This window comes from Corythoichthys intestinalis, chromosome 2 (genome assembly GCF_030265065.1).
Source record: "Corythoichthys intestinalis isolate RoL2023-P3 chromosome 2, ASM3026506v1, whole genome shotgun sequence".
NCBI classification, from domain to species: Eukaryota; Metazoa; Chordata; class Actinopteri; order Syngnathiformes; family Syngnathidae; genus Corythoichthys; species Corythoichthys intestinalis.
The window spans coordinates 41,382,991-41,403,340 of record NC_080396.1 but is presented as its reverse complement, the minus strand read 5'-3'; the positions used below and the strand labels follow the sequence as shown (position 1 = coordinate 41,403,340).

General features: G+C 39.9%; 1 protein-coding gene across 1 annotated transcript in view; it reads right to left on the bottom strand.

Annotated features, from left to right (window-relative positions):
* The window catches only part of cntn3a.1 (contactin 3a, tandem duplicate 1), a 199,152-nt gene that overhangs the window by 151,569 nt on the left and 27,233 nt on the right, over nucleotides 1–20,350 (bottom strand). The window contains exon 2 of the mRNA XM_057817332.1: nucleotides 4,309–4,451. Within this exon, the coding sequence (XP_057673315.1) occupies nucleotides 4,309–4,363 (55 nt within the window). The 5' untranslated portion in view covers nucleotides 4,364–4,451. The remainder of the gene's footprint in view (nucleotides 1–4,308; nucleotides 4,452–20,350) is intronic.

Sequence of the window (20,350 nt, the reverse complement as noted above, 5' to 3'; positions counted from 1 at the left end):
GTGCAAATCAAAAATAGTACACACGATGCAATAATATCCCTTTAGGTAAGGCAGGCAAAAGCCTATTCACAGACGAAACATATCACTGATTAGGTTTAACTATATGTGGGACTAGAAAATTATAACCATTTATTAGTTTTTATTATTTCTATTGAATGTGTACATACTACACAATGAAACATTGTCCCCCAAAAGGGGCATTTTTCATTTAATTAAAGCAATATACCTTGCTTTTTTCCTCTCACACAATCTTGAGAAGATTACTTGTTGTCAATTTGAGTCTACTTTAATAGAATCACCTATAAAATGGGTTAAAACCTGTTCGTATCCCCCTACCATTAATTTTACAAGACTGGCGAGTTTGGGGCTCAACAATACAAACAACACATATTTTACACTAATGAGGCAATATTTACAAATGTCCCTGTGTCACTTTGCAAGATAGATCAGCAATTCTGAGCAATTGGTGGGATTCATGCTGATAGGAGCTGACAGAACCGTAGCCTCCCACTATTCTCATAAGGCGTTAGCGGCACACCCTGAATTGCAGAAGTTGCCACACATTTACGCCTCACGATCCAGGCTTTTGTGTTGTATTTGCGCACCTTGGCAGGAGGACATAGGGATGTGGCATCAACTATGATTGGAAGATACGCCTGACAACATCCGCGTGACAGACACTTGTCCAACCCTGCCCTTACTCTAAATGGTGTCAACGTTTTACTTCATAGTGTCTCAGTGTACATGTGCTTTTGGTGTTGAGGCTTTTATTTTTAACTACCATTAGTCTTTGAAGGGAAAAGGTCTTTTTTTTTTGTTCGCATGAAATGTGGGTTTTTCTAGACAATGCCAAGGATTTGTATGGAATGAGGGTGACCCTACACACCGCTCAACTCAACAAATGTCTTGCGGCGACTCGCCAAATTATCGATTTTATCTCATCTATCGACAAGAAGGATTTGATCTGGTGGTCAATGTATGCATGCGTTTTTTATGTGAGATGCCATAGAGCAGTAGTACCCAACCTTTTTATCACGGACCGGCAATGTGTGGCAGAAAATTACAGTAAATATAAAATGACACGACGGCACTAAAAACGTACATTAAGGGCAGGAAAAATGTAACTCACTATTTGCTGAATCAACCTTTTTTAGCAGCGGCCTCTACTAAAACTTGAGGGCAAATATCCTTGATCGCAGTCATAATGAGTTCTTCTCCAATCGTGAAAGGTTTCTTAGCTTTGGCAAATGGCAATACGGTTCGTCACGAGGTATGATGCTTTCAGTGCATCCGCTTTTCTTGCCTTGTTTACTAGCTTTTAGCCAAATATTATACAGAATGGACTTGGAGGCTCCTCTTCTGGCTCAGCAGGTGGCCTTTTGCCCGTAAAAAAGCTGTCCAAAGACATCTGTTTTTCAGTCATGTTCGCTAACGTGTGGGCTTTTTATTTCCGGGAACAAATCTGATGCACTTATGTCATTATTGAGGACATGCGCACAAAGATATAAAAAAATAGATGCTAACGAATTTCAATGACAATGATAAGTTCCTATCCATATAGTGTTACTGTTTACATTAACTGACGCAGGGCTGCTATAGGTCTGCAAACACCCCAGTTATGGTGGCCAACCATTAGAGGGCGACGTACACAAATTTCTACTCTGATTAGTCATATGTCAAGAGGCACAGGCCCGGTAGCAAATGCGCCACGGACCGGTACCGGTCCATGGCCCGGTGATTGGGGATCCCTGCTATAAAGTACAGATAGTAACAAAATATTCATACTCTGACTTTTCAGAAAGTACATGTTTTTGTTATAATACACTTATACAATACTACATTTACTGGTAGAATTTTAGGGCCAGAATATCACCTTAAATTATGTACATTTAAGAAATATTGGTAGAGGCTGAAAAGAATGGCAGAATGTACTATAGTATAATCTTGTTTTTATTGATTACACCTCAAGCTAGAAGCTAATGATGGTTACACAAGCTCAGCTGCTGGCACAACATCATGTTTTATATTCGATCCAATTAGCCAACTAATCTTGTAAAAAAAAAGTGACAAGCAGACAATCAAGTAATATTTTGTGTCAGCCTTAACCAGTACCCAAGATGTAGCTCTCGGTTTCAATCAGATTGGTTAACCGCAATTTAGAGCTTTGATTAGATATCAATCAAATCAGTCAAATTTATTTATATAGCCCTTTACAAAACCCGAAAGGTCCCCAAAGTGCTTTACAACAAAGACAAACATGGCTCATAGTAAATAAAAGGCAGGAAAGTATTATACAATGACATTAGGAAGAAAAAAGAAACAAAACAACGCATCACGATAAAAGTCAGACAGCAAATAAAACAATAAAACAGATAAAATCCGAAAACATTAAAAACCCTTAAGAAATAAAACCAGGCTAAACTAATCTGGGGGAAAGGCAAGTTTAAAAAGGTGTGTCTTTAAACGAGATTTAAAAAGGCCCAAATTCGCAGTGGTGCGGATTTCAGGGGGAAGTCTATTCCATAACCTGGGGGCAGCAACCGCAAAAGATCGTTGTCCCCACTAGGTGGGATTTCCCAAAGTGAAAAATATATTGAAATGATTTTCATCTAATTTGTTGCACTAACATTGCTTTAGCACTTTTCACTTGACGAGGTTCAGTCACGGCCAAACTGTGCACATGTTAGCCTTCACATGACAGGTCAAAATGCATCTGCCAGCCTGCTCGAGTGTCCCCTCTCTGCTCTCTGACATACTCAAACACAAAGCCAGCCAGCGCCCCTGGGGCAAAGAGTGCAGGGATGGATCAGGTTAACTCCTGATGAACTTTCTATGGGAACGACTTCCTCCCGGATCATCTGCTCGCCCACATAGCCGGCTGCCTGGTGGATAACCTCCCTCCGAGCAGAGACCTGACATTATGGCACTGTGCTTTCTCTACCCAGTTTTGTGCTCATGCATTCTAAGATACTGTTTATATCTTTGTCAGAACACCAATTTTTTGAGAGTTTAAATACATTCTGCTGACTGCAAGCTTCAGCAATGGCCAGCTCCCCAACCTTCTCTTAATTAAAACATTCGACTGATTATTTCCTGAAATTAGATTCAGGATTCCACTTATTTCTATACATAACCACAGTAAGTAGCAGTGAGCACTTTTAAGTGACTTTTGAGTTATCAATGTTGATTTATGGAAATTAAAAATGTGTCCATTTTTTGCTGCATAGTACTAATTATTTTTTTTCCCACAATCTGCCAATTCAAATTATACAAAGGTAATGATCATACATACCTGAATAGTAAATTGTGAAATACAGCCCATCATGGATGTCAAAATGCTTTCAAGAAGTCTTTTCCATTCATATGAAAAATAGATATTATAATTTGCTCTATTTTCGCAAAAATCATTTTTCTGTATGGTAAATGGCACTGCAATGATTGCTCCAATTCAAGCTGTTCATCAGGGACCAATACTCTTTAGTTTATTTTATAAACATTTTATTTTTACTTTAACTAAACGTCAAGGAATTTACTGTATGACAGCAAGATTCGAAGCAATGGTGGAGATTATAATCCCATACTTACTCACTGTTCTTGAAAGAAATGTAAAGACACATTTGATTTACAAATAAACCATGCTTTTTGCCAAAATGGTGAAATTAGGTGCGGTCAAATACACTAAGAGGAAGTGAGATGCATAGATGCTAATTATTTTAAAGCTCAGCTGCAAGCGGTGAATGGGTTATCTGCAACTAGAGAATATGAAACATAGTCATTCTTTAATAAACCATGCTCATGCTACAAAGCTCTAATTTATCTTGCTCTCATCCTCAAACTCCGACATTAGGAAGACTCACATTTGACCCCGAACATTTTGTAAGATACGCAAATTAGGTGTCTCATTAAAAGCAAGATCACAGGAAGGATTTCTGTACTACTGCCCATGCAATCTCAATTAGGGTAATGATTCAAGTGCCCTTTAAAATGAATGACCCCATGCTCAACTGCAAGACATTAAGAATATTCTTCTTGAGAGGGATATCTAGCTATTTTTTTTTCTCACAGCTAAGCCCCAAAACAGAAGTAACGCTGCTGGAAGATGCTAGTGATAAGACATTCACTTTGACCTAAAATTAGGGGGATTACTAACTAGACAGACACAGGGTACAAAAAAAGATTAGTAAGTAAGAGTTTACTCATACTCTTAAGTCTTTTCAGCAGTTTAAAGAGCTGTCAGCAATAAATAAATAACTATTTATTGTTAATACACTAACAATTTAAAAATGTTTTGTCATTTAGAAGGCTTACCTGCTAAGCAGTCGAGCAACGACAGCAGCAATGACAGTTTCCACAGCAACACCATTTTAATGGTCTCAGGTCGATGCAAACTCAAATCCAATCATAAGCGTATGAATTCCTTCTGTGTCCTTTCCAGCACTTACACATTTCCCCTGTTAGATAGAAGAAAACAGGGCGAGCCAGTCAGGAGTGAATTCAAAATATATATTGCTTTCAAACAAAATTTCCTTAATTAACTAAAAGGGAACTAAATCATCAATAATCTTGAGAAGACAAGAATGAAAGAGGGAAAGGGAGAAAGAAAGGCAAGGCAAGGCAAATTTATTTGTATAGCACAATTCAACAGAAGGCAATTCAAAGTGCTTTACATCACATGTTTTGTAGACGAGTAGTAGTATTTTCTAGTTTATCCTTTGACTCACTGGAAGCCAGTATAATGATTTCAAAACTGGTGTAATGTGGTCCAATTTCTTTGTATTTGTAAGGACTCTGACAGCAGCATTCTGTACTAGCTGCAGCTTCCTGACTGATTTTTTATTAAGACCTGTAAATATACCGTTGCAATAGTCCAATCTACTGAAAATGAATGCATGCATAAGTTTTTCCATGTCTTGTTGAGTCAAAAGCCCCTTAATTCTGGCTATATTTTTTAGGTGATAATAAGCAGATTTAGTGACGGACTTTAAATGGCTATCAAATTTTAGGTCTGGGTCAACAAGGTTTCTAACTTGATTTGTAGCTGTAAGTGACATTGTGCTAAGGTGCGTGCTTATCTTTAACTTTTCCTTTTTTTGGACCAAAAATGATCACTTCTGTCTTCTCCACATTTAGCTGGAGAGAATTCTGGCACATCCATTTATGGATTTGATGAATGCATTTACTCAGAGAGACTAAGGGACTATAATCATGTTGGGACACAGAAAGGTAGAATTGTGTGTCATCTGCATAGGTGTGATAGGAGATGTCATACTGTTCCATGATCTGACATAGGGGAAGCGTATAGATGTTGAATAAGCATGGTGGAAAGAAAGAAAGAATGAACCTTGTTTTAGGACAGTCTACTTGTCTCGATTGTACAAATTGCCAGGAGATAGAGCTTCCTAGAGTATATTTTTTACAGATGGGCAAAATAAGTACCTAATTGAATAGAAACAACTGATTGATTGTATGTAAATGACTTTTAATCTGGTTGAGGGACACTGTGTTTAAACTGTGGGAGGGCATACTGCACTGTTGCTTCAGTCTCAACTGGATTTTGGTCTGAAAACAATGTCAGCTGTTTGAAGTTACATCCAAGCACACATCCACTATGGCACATTTATAGGTAAACGTAGTCCCCAGTTTACAAACGAGTTCTGTTCATACACTGGCGACACCACCCGAATTTCCGTGCGTCGGAATTAACCCTTAAAGTACCCTTAAATCTCATAATAACTATCCAAAAACATTTAATTTACGTCATATTAATAAAATAAAGTAAAAAATAAAAGTAAATAATTTCCTCCCATGCCTTAACATCGATCGTTCTTCTTCCAACTGACATTTATTTATTTGTCACAGTCAAACTATAAAAACACATTTAGAAAATACAATCAAGACAGAGCGTACAATAATACTATAAAGTATATCAATAGAGACATATTCGCTTACAAAGACATACCTCAATGGCTGCACAATAATACCGAGGGAAATAAGGTCCAAAATTTGGAAATCAAGGAAAACGGCAGCTATTAGTGGCACCGGTCCAGCGGTGAAAACAAACGCTGCTCGACAAGCTAGCAGGCTAATAGGGAGCTAACGGGGCATCGCCGAGCCTGCGCCGTTTACCCTATGTACCCAATGTCCCAAACTAATAGAAAGTAGCGTTGGCGTGACAGCAAACAAGTCCGAGTGCAACAAAGGAAAGAAGACCGCACATATAGTATAATAAAATACCAGATATGCATATCAATTAGAGATCAACCATATACAGTGTATCACAAAAGTGAGTACACCCCTCGCATTTCTGTATACATTTAAGTGTATCTTTTCATGGGACAACACTGACAAAATGACACTTTGACACAATGAAAAGTAGTCTGTGTGCAGTTTATATAATAGAGTTAATTTATTTTCCCCTCTAAATAACTCAAAATATAGCCATTAATATCTAAACAAACCCCTGGCAACAAAAGTGGGTACACCCCTGAGAAACTACGTACACCCCTAAATGTTCAAATTGAGTACTGCTTTTCATTTTCCCTCCAAAATGTCATGTGACTCGTTACAGTAGTGCTGTCAGCATTGCTGCAGAGATTGAAGAGGTGGGGGGTTAGCCTGTTACTGCTCAGACCACACGCCGCACTCTACATCAAACTGGTGTGCATGCCTGTCACCCCAGGAGGAAGCCTTTTCTGAAGACGGTACACAAGAAACAGTATGCTGAAGACAAGTCAACAAAGCACATGGATTACTGGAACCATGTCCTATGGTCTGATGAGACGGGAGTCTTTCTTGTGTAACGTGGAAGCCTCTTCTGAAGACGGTACATAAGAAAGCCCGCCCATCTCATCAGACCATAGGACATGGTTCCAGTAAACATGTGTTTTGTTGACATGTCTTCAGCAAACTGTTTGCGGGCTATCTTGTGTACCGTCTTCAGAAGAGGCTTCCTGCTGGGGTGACAGCCATGCACACCAGTTTGATGCAGAGTATGGTGTATGGTCTGATCCCTAACAGGCTAACCCCCCACCTCTTCAATCTCTGCAGCAATGCTGACAGCACTCCTGTAATGAGTCACATGACATTTGGAGGGAAAATGACAAGCAATACTCAATTTGGACATTTAGGGATTTACGTCGTTTCTAAGGGGTGTACTCACTTTTGTTGCCAGGGGTTTAGATATTAATGGCTATATTTTGAGTTATTTTGAAGGGAAAATAAATTAACTCTATTATATAAGCTGCACACAGACTACTTTTCATTGTGTCAAAGTGTCATTTTGTCAGCGCTGTCCCATGAAAAGATACCGTATCGGCCCGAATATAAGACAGTGTTTTTTGCATTGAAATAAGACTGAAAAAGTGGGGGTCGTCTTATATTCGCGGTCTAGACGTTATACCCATTCACAACGCTAGATGGCGTCAGATATCATTGAAGCGATGTTCTGTCATGATAGATCTCAGCTACTCTCAAGTTTAACCAGTTTGCATTATTTTATTGCAATGTTTTTCCTTATTCAGATCTGTTTCAAGACTACAGTTACAGTTAGGCTTCACTTTGATGGTTAATGCAGTTATTGCAATTTTGTTGTTTTATCACAATAGATTGCTTTATTTACATTTCAAAAACCAGAAGCCATTCATTTACGGATGTGATTGCACTTTAGTTTACATATTTAAATGTTCAGATATTAAGATTTGAATGAGGCAAAATAATATTCTTTTTCTCTCAAATATATTGTTATAATCATTTGTTTCAAATGTATTGTAATTTTCTGTATAAAAATTAATTTGGTGTTCAAAAAATCTTTTTTCAAACTTGAGTCTTGAAAAATAGGGGGTCGTCTTATAATCAGGGCCATCTTATATTAGGGGGGCCAATACGGTACTTAAACATCTGCAGAAATGCGAGGGATGTACTCACTTTTGTGATACACTGTATTTTATAAATAACAAAATTAAACTACAACAACACTATTACAACTAATGTACTGTATACATCAATGCTTTGAGGTGGCGGATAAAAAGCTGCTTATTTATTATTTTATTTTTTTACAGGAGACAAAACGGTGGACGAGACTCCGGTGTGGAAAAGTCGAAATCACGCAAGTCGGGTACGTCGTAACTTGGGGACTACCTGTACATCAATAATCCTGTTGTGGATTAATATGTGCAAAATCAATTATTAAATTGTCAATTAGTCCTTAAATTGCATGTTATGGCTAACTTTTGTGTAAAAAGAGTGAAAAAGGATTTGTCCAAGCAAATACTAATTCGAGGCTCAAATTTGCTCAACATTCCAGAGCACTGATAATGCCTGCTAAAAATCACTAACTCTGTGCAGCACAAAAATCTTCCTTGGAATTTCATGGAGACTAATCTTTAAAACATCGCAACACTAAAATCATTTGTCTAACTCACCACAAGCATCTTGACAGCAATGATTATTTCTGATAAAGCAGTAGATTAAAACATTTGTGTCTGACAGGTTGGTCATAAAGTGAAAAAAGATTAAATGAAATCAGAAAATTACTTTAACATACTCTACACGTTACATTGAAATAAATATGGCATATATTTCTTTTAGTTGAAGAAATCAGTGCACAGACAAAACAAGAGTAGTGAAAATAATATTCTGCATAGTCTATCAAGAAGCAAGCCGTGAAAAGTAGAGACAACTGAAATATTACAATTTCAGAGTTATCTTTGAAACGCAGAAGGGAGCATACTGATTTGACTGTGACTACATCTGCCGCATTCCTGACACATTCACATATAATACACTCCCTTCTGAATGTACAAAAACATCAAAATGCAATACGTTTACCCCATAAATCTCATTATGGAAATTGGCTTTAGAGTGTCATCTTTTCTTCCAGCGGTTATTACAATGTCAATATCTTAAATAAATGTTAGCTTTAAATAATAAAACAAAGACTTCAAATTACTTTTTATGCTCTTGGATATTTTTTTGAGTGCTTCTCCTTTGAGGAGGAATAATTGCAAGAGCTTCACTGAATACATATTCCTTACATTGTAATAAAGAGAAAAGGCCTCGAAATTCATCAGACTCTAGTACTGTACTGCAACCCCATTCATTTTCTATACAACATGTCCTCCTTAGTGTTGAGGTAGAGCTGGAGCCAATCCCAGCCAACTTTGGCAGAGAACCATTGTTCATCTTTAAATCCTCAATGTTCTTAACTTGTAAATGAGGCTATAATACTTTTTTTTTTTTTTAAACAGCATTGCTTGACCAACAATTAATACATCATCATTCCTCATTTGCTGGCACTAACCGAAAAATCTATTGCTGTGCCTCATTCAAAAGACAGTTTGATCTTTGAATCTTTAAAGAAGTTGACTTGAAGTGACACTCCTTGTGAGTGTGTTGGAGTGAATGTCTTATTTAAGTAGAAATAAGGAATTGCTAGCATTTTGGTAATGAAACACCAAGCAAAAGCTGTGCACCTGACTAAAATACGCCTTTCTGCACACACGCATGAACGAAACCTCACTGAAGCCGGCGTTAATGACTATTATAAGTTGTATATTTGTGAGATTGCAAAGCTTGGTGCCATTGAAAATGTTTGTTGTCCTCGTGGCGGAAAGTTACCACACCAAACGCACTGCCTACACCCACTCCACCGACAGAATCAGAACAGAGATTAAATTTAAAATATTCTAATTGTCAGCCAGCCACAGTAATAATAGTAGGGGTGTAACGGTACACAAAAATCTCGGTTCGGTACGTACCTAAGTTTTGAGGTCACTGTTCGGTTCATTTTCGGTACAGTAAGAAAACAAAATGCAAAATATAAATATTCTAGTTGTTTATTACACACTTATTTTTTCTTATGAACGGTTTTCAAAAGCTTTAATGGTGGATTTTCTCAAGTCAAAGCACCACACAGAAATTAATAAATTTAATTGTGTAAGCAGGATCTGTGTATTATTCTTATTATTTAATTACAGGTGTTTTAGCTCATTTCAATATATTTTATTTAAATGGGCTATTATTTATTTTACTATGTGTTTATATTTTACAAATGTGATGTAGTATTCATTTATATTGTATATTTTATGTTGTATAACTTTAGTTCCTATGTGAATATTAGTTCCTACTTGTTTTGTTGTGGTAGGAGGGTTTTGTATTGAACACGGGGCTGTGTTGGTTATTATTATAGCAGAGAAGACAGCAGTAAATCAACAAAGACAAGTCAACTGTGCCCCAATCTACTACTCAAGAGATCTGATGGACTCAAAAAGTGGGTTACGATTGCATATTAGTTTGAAAATCAACCGGATCCACCGTATTTTTACACGAGTGACTTCAGGTCTGCCCGATCCTAGCTACCGGTAGTAGTATTGACGCAGGAGGGTCGCGTCTCGCGTCAAATAATAAACTCTGCCGTTCTTTTCGGGTGCGTCATGTTGAGCCGCTTCTGGGACGCGTCTAACACGCGGCCGCACTGCGACTGGTGTGCATTGGCTGATTGACTTTAACGCCCACGTTTCCCTGCGTTCTCGCGGCGGCCACATTATCGCGCCGTTGACGTTTCTGGGTTATACTGTCCTACCATGTTGGTCCTCATTATAGTAGAGAAGACGGAGTAAATATATAATCTACACAAAGAAACTAACCCGATCGACTCACAGCCTCGAAAAGTAAAGGTTACATTGCGTCAGAAACTCGTTCGGTACGCCTCCGTTCCAAACCGAGCACCACGTACCAAAACGGTTCAATGCAAATACATGTACCGTTACACCCTTAAATAACAACAATTGAGATTTCGGAGAAAGGCCGGAAAAATGACCAACTAAAGTTTGAAAAATGTTTTAACACAAATTGTTGCACAAACCTGTGGAAATATCATTATGGAAAATATTGTGAACACTTTAGAGCCCTATTAAGTCAAATCTTTTGCTTTTCATTTCTCAGCAGGTTGCAAACATGAGACATCAGTTAGTCCATGGCGAAAAGACAACTTTTGATCCAAAGGTTCTAAAGAGCGGAGGTCAGCAGGTTTGGCATTATTGAAGTGTTTATAACAGATATTAAACATAATCTTCAGTACAAATGATTTATCCTTGTTAATTTGTCGTGGAAAAAAATCAATGATGTACTTGAATCTCAAAATGATTGTTTGGTTGTGCGTGCGTGTGTTGCATGTTTGCATAGGTGTGCATGTGGATTTGCTGCATGAGGTGCAGGTTATTGAAAACAAGTCTTAAACATACTTTTTTTCTTTCTGTTGCTTTATTGTCTCTGAGCAATATCAGTGATTTTACAATGGAATATCATGAATAGAAGTGTGGTACCTCAGTAGTACCAAACACTTTCTGTCTCAACTAAGGACCCCTCTACTGTATTCAGTAATTTACCATCATAAGAATTGATACATGAGTTACAAATTCAGTGCTAATCAAATAAATTGAATTCCTTTGGTAGTGGTTCCTAAAGGTATTAGAATCCTAATTTCCTGTCTCCTTTGCTAACCAGAGGTGAAACATCTGTCATTACAAAAACTACGAAAAAAAACAATTTTATAAACAGTACATCAATATAGGACTTTATCTTTGACCTCACCAATGGAATTAAACTACATTTTAAAACAAATTTTAAACCCAGCATAAACTACGAACAGATATTATATCTGATCTCATGATCAGAAATCAGATCCAATCACATCATTTTTAGAGGATCGAAATCAGGTAAATAAGATCCGTTTTTCAAATTTTATTTTATTCTATGTTTAAGTAATAACTAATTTACTTCTGTTGAAGGCAAATGATGTACGATCCATTTTGACCAGGAGGTCAGTCAAATTGGACTTCCTGTCTACAGTTATTAATGGCAGTGAAATCAATCAGTGTTCCCAGTTAAATAGATTTTTAAAAATCTACGATTGGCTGGCAACCAGTTCAGGGTGCACCCTGCCTCCTGCCCATACTTAACTGGGTTGATTCTAGCATCCTTTCGAACCTCGAGAGGATAAGTGATACCAAGGATGAATGGATGGATGGACGTATGGATGGATGGATGGATGGATGCACAGACGGATGGACGGATGGATGGATGGATGTCTAAACATAAATGCCAATTAATGAGTTCAGGGCTACAAGAAAGAAAGTAATCTATCGGTAAAAGGATATTGCAAAAAAATATATGCAGTGCCTATTATGAGTATTCACCCCTTTGGATGTCTTCCCATTTTATTGCATTCATAAACCAATTACGATCAAAACAATTTAGTACAACAAACACAAAAATTTTCTGAAAAAAAAACATTTTAATGTCCACGTGAAAACAGATTTCTGCAGAGTAATAGGGATGTGCGCGACTTATCGTTCAATCATTTAACCGCCTACTCAAAATTAAACGTTTTGTATTATAATAGTCAGTTAAACGCAGCATCATGCATCTTGGTCTTTGCGCCTCTGCTTCTTTGTAAACAGGCTGAGCAGCCAGGAAGAAAAATGCCCGACCAGCTCCGATGGCGGGGGAAGATGCTGGCCAGACCTGGCAGGCCCAAACGTATTGTGAGGGTCTGCTGGGAACGTCTGGCAGAATCCCCTGTCAGAAAGAGTTTCAACACCCACCTCCGGCAGAACTTCTCCCTTGTCCCGGGGGAGGTGGGGGACATTGAGTCCGAGTGGGCCATGTTCCGCACCTCCATTGTTGAGGGCGGCCGATCAGAGCTGTGGCCGTAAGGTGGTTGGTGCCTGTCGTGGCGGTAATCCCCGAACCCGCTGGTGGACACCAGCGGTAAGGAATGCCGTTAAGCTGAAGAAGGAGGCCTATCGGGCCTTTTTGTCCTGTGGGACTCCGGAGGCAGCTAACAGGTACCGGCTGGCCAAGCGGGCTGCGGCTTCGGCGGTCGCCAAGGCAAAAACTCGGACATGGGAGGAATTCGGCGAGGCCATGGAAAACGACTTCCGGACAGCTTCGAGGAAATTCTGGTCCACCATTCGGCGCCTGAGGAGAGGAAAGCAGTGCACCATTAACACTGTGTATAGTGAAGATGGTGTACTGCTGACCTCAACTCGGGACATCATGAGCCGATGTGGAGAATACTTCGAAGCCCTCCTCAATTCCACCGACACGCCTTCCTTTGAGGAAGCAAAGTCTGAGGACTCCGAGGTGGGCTCTTCGATCTCTGGGGTTGAAGTCACTGAGGCGGTTGGAAAGCTCCTCGGTGGCAAGGCCCCGGGGGTATGAGATCCACCCGGAGTTCCTAAAGGCTCTGGATGTTGTAGGAGTGTTGTGGCTGACACATCTCTACAACATTGCGTGGACATCGGGGACAGTGCCTCTGGATTGGCAGACCAGGGTGGTGCTCCCCATTTTTAAGAAGGGGGACCGGAGGGTGTGTTCCAATTACAGAGGAATCACACTCCTCAGCCTCCCTGGTAAAGTCTATTCAGGGGTGCTGGAGAGGAGAGTCCGCCGAGAAGTCGAATCTCGGATTCAGGAGGAGCAGTGTGGTTTTCGTCCTGGCCGTGGAACAGTGGACCAGTGGACCAGCTCTACACCCTCGGCAGGGTCGTCGAGGGTGCATGGGAGTTCGCCCAATCAGTCTTCATGTGTTTTGTGGATCTGGAGAAGGCGTTCGACCGTGTGCCTCGGAGAGTCCTGTGGGGGGTGTGCCGGGAGTCCGGGGTACCAAGCCCCTTGGTAAGGGCTGTTCGGTCCCTGTAGGACCAGTGTCAGAGTTTGGTCCGCATTGCCAGCAGTAAGTCAAATTTGTTCCCAGTGAGGGTTGGACTCCGCCAAGGCTGCCCTTTGTCACCGATTCTGTTCATAATTTTTATGGACAGAATTTCTAGGCGCAGCCGAAGCGTTGAGGGGGTACTGTTTGGTGACCTCAGCATTGCATCTCTGCTTTTTGCAACTGATGTAGTGCTGTTGGCTTCATCAAGCCGTGACCTCCAACTCTCACTGGAGCGGTTCGCAGCTGAGTGTGAAGCGGTTGGGATGAAGATCAGCACCTCCAAATCCGAGAACATGGTCCTCAGTCAGAAAAGGGTGGAGTGCCCTCTCCGGGTCGGGGATGAGATCCTGCCCCAAGTGGAGGAGTTCAAGTATCTTGGGGTCTTGTTCACGAGTGACGGTAGGAGGAGAATTCCTCCCATGTCCGAGTTTTTGCCTTGGCGACCGCCGAAGCCGCAGCCCGCTTGGCCAGCCGGTACCTGTCAGCTGCCTCCGGAGTCCCACAGGACAAAAAGGCCCGATAGGCCTCCTTCTTCAGCTTGACGGCATCCCTTACCGCTGGTGTCCACCAGCGGGTTCGGGGATTACCGCCACGACAGGCTTGTTCCGGGGTCGGGACGCGGGGGCAGCAGCTTTAACAGGGAGGCCCAGACTTCTCTCTCCCCAGCCACTTCAACCAGCTCCTCTGGCGGGATCCCAAGGCGTTCCCGGAACAAGCGGAAGATGATGGATGGATGGATGGATGGATGGATGGATGGATGGATGGATGGATGGATGGATGGATGGATGGATGGATGGATGGATGGATGGATGGATGGATGGATGGATGGATTTTGGTGTTTTAGAGTGACAATGATGGTTTGGTAAACTTGTTAGCATGTTCTTTATGCTACAGTTATCTGAATAACTCTTAAAAGCTATGGCCACGTTCGCGTTCTGCCTTTGGCAATGTGTGCTCAATTGTATTATTGACTTTTTTATATTGAAATGCATGCTTTTAGTTTCTGGCGCTTTCACGCCCACGTTGGGGTGCACTCGCACTCGTTTACATGAAGAAGAGCGCTCACACGCCAGAAGAAGACAGACAGCTACGTAGCTGTGAGTGAGTGGGCGAGTTAGCAAGAGAGAAACACAGCTGCAAAACCTACGTTCATTGTTTATGCTTTTAAAATATCTCTACAGAGGCAACGCCTGTGTGTATCATTTTTTCTGTTGTTGTTGTTGTGTGTTTTCCACCCGCGATCGGACACTAAGAGCCAGTTGTGTGGTTGTTTGAACGATGTGCTAATGCTAGCGAACGCATGCTAACCGTTTATGTCATTGCTGTAAGAGCACCTAATTATCATTTATTTACGTTGATGCAAACCTGTTTGGTATCAAGGACCAAATTGATTCAGCAAATTATACGGACGTCCAGCATCGTCATTTGGGAGTTTAGCTCGCTGTATAGCCTGGTGAGGACAGTATATCCGCACAGTACTGTATATGTTTTTTTTTTCTTTTCGTTGGGCATTTTATGGCTGGTGCGACTTATCCTCAGGTGTGACTTGTAGTTCGAAAAATACAGTACATGCTGTCATGTACTTTATTTTTCATTCAAGAACGTAAGTCATACTGTGACCAAACGTGATTTATTGATTTCCCCGTGTTACCCCGGCACTGTCACTGCATGCGGGTAACGTTTGAGATTACAACGTTCACTAATACCACACATGCCACCACTAGAAGACCGAATCTAACAAAATGGTATGCTCAAAGTTGCCCAAGAGAATAAAGGGACAATGAAAATCGCTGTTTCAATGAGGAATGGAATGACAAATATGCGTCAATTTTACCAACTGCAAGTACCAAACCTATGTGCTTAATATGCTTAAAGACAGTTGGTCTGATAAAAAGTGAAAATGTGAAGCGCCATTATGTTAAAGATCAGAATTGAAAAGGCAAGAAATGAACAGGTTGAAGCATCCATATCAAGAGTCGAGCAACTTTATTGTTAAATCTGTGACACTACAACAAACTGCAACGGAGTGCTCACTCAGAGTGTCGTGGGTGTTGGCCAAACATAAGAAGCCGTTCTCTGATGGGGAAATAATAAAAGAGTATGACTGAAGTGATGACAGCAATGTTCAAAGGGAAAGAAAAGGAGGAAATGACAACAAAAATCTAATCTCTCAGATTTATCAACCACAAGACTCCGTGAAGTACTGGCTGATGTTGTGAGTAAACAGCTTTGTGACCCCCAAATGCCATTTCTCTCATTGAGCAGTGTTTTACAGTTAAAGTTACTGTCAATAATTGTTATGTTTGCACCTTAATGACAGAGCTTGTCATTTATGTTCTGAACAAGTGAACATGTATTGTACTACATGCACACGTTTTCTTTTTTGCCCAGCCGTGTTTTAAAGTTACAAAATGTGATGTCAGTAGTTATTGTTTGCACCTTAATGACAGATCTAATAAGTTATTTAGTGTACATGTATAAACATTGTACTTGCATTTTTTTAAATCATTTATTTATTTGGTTTTTTTTATTTTAAGTCAAAAAAATGTTTTGTTAATTTATTTAATTTAATCAGAATGTACATAGTATTTTTGTTTGGTCAAAAGAAAACTACCTTTACCACCTTCAACCTGCCTTGTACTTGACCAACATTATTAAATGGACCCAGGCTTGTCTGAAAAAAATAATTGTGGACGTTCAAGATTTGTATTTGAAGACCCCTGCTGTATATGTATTAAATTGCGAGTTTTCTTGCTTTTAGACTAGTCAACTAGTGGCAATAAAATCTGAGACTAGTCGGCAGGGCAATTAGTCGAAATTCCCATCCCTGCAGAGTAATGTCAATGAAATAAAAAAATACAGTGGTACCTGTACACATCGACATATGATCCTTTCGACATCTGACGTAAAATTTGACTAGTCTTTTGTCTCGACATATGACGACATGTTCAGAATACGACTGTACTGAGCGTAGTGTGCGTGTGACAGAACTGGCTAGACAACGTGGCTCATCCCTCCCATACCTACTGCTGTCTCCTCACTTCGACCTCTGTTCGCCAGTAAGTTAAGGTGACAATAAAAAACTTTTTTGTTATTTCTTATTTTTTCATCATTTATTTGTTTTTACATGTGTCTTATTTAATGCATTTGTTGAATTAGACAGCACACGGCTCACTGTATCCACATGCACCCGCCATCTCCTTTAACCCATACTCGTCAAGTTGTACGGTTCGGCGTAATTTGTACAAGTGAACACTGATTTCTAAATGTGTACGCCGTACATTCAAAATCTGTACGTTTTTTGTGCATTAAGTTTTTTTTATCTCAGTTCGGATTTTGTCACCGTTTCGGCAACGAGACAATGTGTGTTTCTATGCGTTACTACGTTGGCTGAATTACGCGAGAAAAGTCAGAGACTGAGAGAAAAGATTGTTTTGACGCTGTAGCAAACGCGATGCTAGGCTAGGCGGCTCCAATATTTCCTGACTGTAGCCGACAGCCTATAATCTACGCCTAGATATCACATGCATATAGAACTACAGTATATGCGAAATGACAGACTCAGCGGCGTTAGTAAAAAGCCGCCATTTTAAAGCAGTAGACTTCTCAGAAAGGCTCTGTTGTAGTGAACCTTCCTAGCGAACCTAAGTAACTTTTTATCCAAAATACTCCTAAGTCGGAAAAATCTTGACTTGAATCTATCTTTAAATGATGAAAAAGTTTAAAACTTTCACATGTCGAGAGTAGAGAGAAGGGAACTAATGCAAAAACGGGAGCAATTTTAACAGCTTTTACAGTTGATTCACAACATTAAATGACTTCCAAACATAGCAAAGGTTACTCTGTTTTTTAAGGGTGCAACGGTACATGTAATAGTATTGAACCGTTTCGGTACGTGGTGTTCGGTTCGGACGCGTACCGAACGAGTTTCTGACGTAATGTAACCCTTACTTTTCGAGGCTGTGAGTCGATCGGGTTACAGTTTCTTTGTGTAAGTTATATTTACTCCGTCTTCTCTAATATAATGAGGACCAACACGGTAGGACAGTATAACCCAGAAACGTCAATGGTGCGAGAACGCAGTGAAACGCGGGCGTTAGAGTCAATCAGCCAATGCACACCAGTCGCAGTGCGGCCGCGTGTTAGGTGCGTCCCAGAAGCGGCTCAACGCAACGCACGCGAAAAGAACGGCAGAGTTTATTATTTGACGCGAGACGCAGCCCTCCAGCGTCAATACTACTACCAGTGTTCGGCCATTCCTTACTACGCGGCGAAACATCCTAAACAATGCTCAGTGCGCTTGCGCAAGCATCCACACTACGCCTGAACAATATATCGTTTAAATATCGCCGTCGAGATGTGCGCGTGCGCGATAGTCCCATCGCAAGCGCGTGCGATAGTTTTTATTTTTTTTAATCCACATAAACCTTGCTTTTTGCTCTGCGCACAGCCTCACACCCTCCCTCTCCCAGCCCTTTGTTCCTCTCAGTCACTGCGGCACTTGCTTATTAAAGTTAACAGTGGCTTTGATCTAGCCAAAGAAGCCGGGCAGCAATCTGTCAATCATCATTTAACTTGTTAAACAGTTTCTGCAAGGAAGCCGCGCTGGAATGAATGTGTGTGTGTGTGGAGACGTTGGAGACATATAAATGCCAGAAGTGATCATGAGCAGTTTGAAATTTCTACATGTCACTCCAACGGTCACAGCTAAGGTAGACAAATAGAAGCATTTAATAAAGCCAAGCATTTATCTACTACAGTGCTTTATTCTTGTTCAAAAATGATTTGGTTGGACAGTTATGTTTAAAACGGATCATGATTATGACATTTGAAGTGCTTGGGGGGGAAAGTGAGAAAAAAAAACATGTCTTATATGTATCTCTTTCCAATGCTAAATCTGAATAAATACATTGGCACAAAAAACACACACAAAAAAATAAATAAATTGGGAGGGTGCATTAATTCGTGGTTTTTCACTTATCGCTGCGGGTTCTAGTCCCCATTAACCGCGAAAAACGAGGGATCAATGCACACTGTGGTGATAGTGAGTCATCCAAAGTCTTTCCAAACAGCTATTCAAGTCATCTAGTGATAATTTCTTAAAAATAAAACATCTAAATTTTTTAAATATCGCAATATATCTCAAACCCCAAAAAAATCGCAACAATAGTTTTTTCCAATATCTTTCAGGCCTTATCCACACGCATGCGCACATCGGTTAGAACCGGCGAGAACTCACTATTTTTGCTTTTATTTAGTTATTTAGAACCTTTTCACTGCCTCAAAGATACTTTTTGAATGTATTACCCTCTCATACTTTTAACCATTGTGTTTTTTGTGTTAGCTTTGAAGCAGTTGACCACATTAGTCACGTAGCATATTTAAACCGTCCTTATTTGATATAACTACATTTAAGTATTTTCTGCAGGCATTTTCTTAGTACGTTATTACTGTATGCATCTAAACAAAATAAGTTTAGAGCGCACGGTAGTACTTTGGGTGTCGAATTCGACTAATGTAGGACATTTTATCGATGTAGAAGAATTTGGCAGAACACTGGTAGCTAGGATCGGGCCGGAAGTCACTTGTGTAAAAAAGGAAAAAAAAGGAACTAATATTCACATAGGAACTAAAGTTACACAACATAAAATATACAATATAAATGAATACTACATCACATTTGTAAAATATAAACACATAATAAAAATAAATAATGGCCCATTTAAATAAAATAAATTGAAATGAGCTAAAACACCTGTAATTAAATAATAAGAATAATACACAGATCCTGCTTACAAAATTAAGTTTATTAATTTCTGTGTGGCGCTTTAACTTGAGAAAATCTACCAATAAAGCTTTTGAATACCGTTCATAAGGAGGAAAAAAAAAGTTTCATTGAGGCATTTCATTTGTAAAATACATGTTAAAATCTTTGTCATTGGGATTGCTTTTCTCTTTAGCAAAGGACTTCTTTTTTCTTGTATTATAATTGTACCTGCAGTATTTATTAAATATTTAGCATAGGTTTGTTTGCATAATTATTCACCCGCTTCAAGTCAATATTTCATACACGCACCTTTGGCTGCAATCACAGCAGTGAGTTTGTGTGGATAAGTCTCAATCAGGCGGGAGATGCTACTAGTGGTAACAGCGAGGGAGAATACTTCTTGCCTAAACTTAGCAATGGACAAAGGCAAGTGTATAAATCCACAGTAACGTTGACACTGCTGCCACATTGATATGTATGACATTGATATGTATTCATGGAAACCACTGCTTTACTAAGAACCATTTTGTATTGCTAAAATATTGAGAGTCAGCATAGTTCAAACTGACAAAAAAAAGATTTTAGATGTACTTTTTTCCCTCCTTAATACCGTTCCAACATATCGGAATCGAATTCGTATCAGCAGATCCTCAAAATCAGGTGACTCAGACTCACATGCAGTAATATTAGCCGCTTTTGTACCGAAGGAAATGAGCACTCAGTTCCTATAACGACAGGCTTCGCGTGTGGTTATAGTAACAATCCTTCGTCACGCAGTCGCGTTGGCGCATGAGTAGGGTGCCCATGCAGGACCGGGAAGAACATGCAAACACTACACAGGAAGGCCGCAGCCTTGGATTGAACCCTTG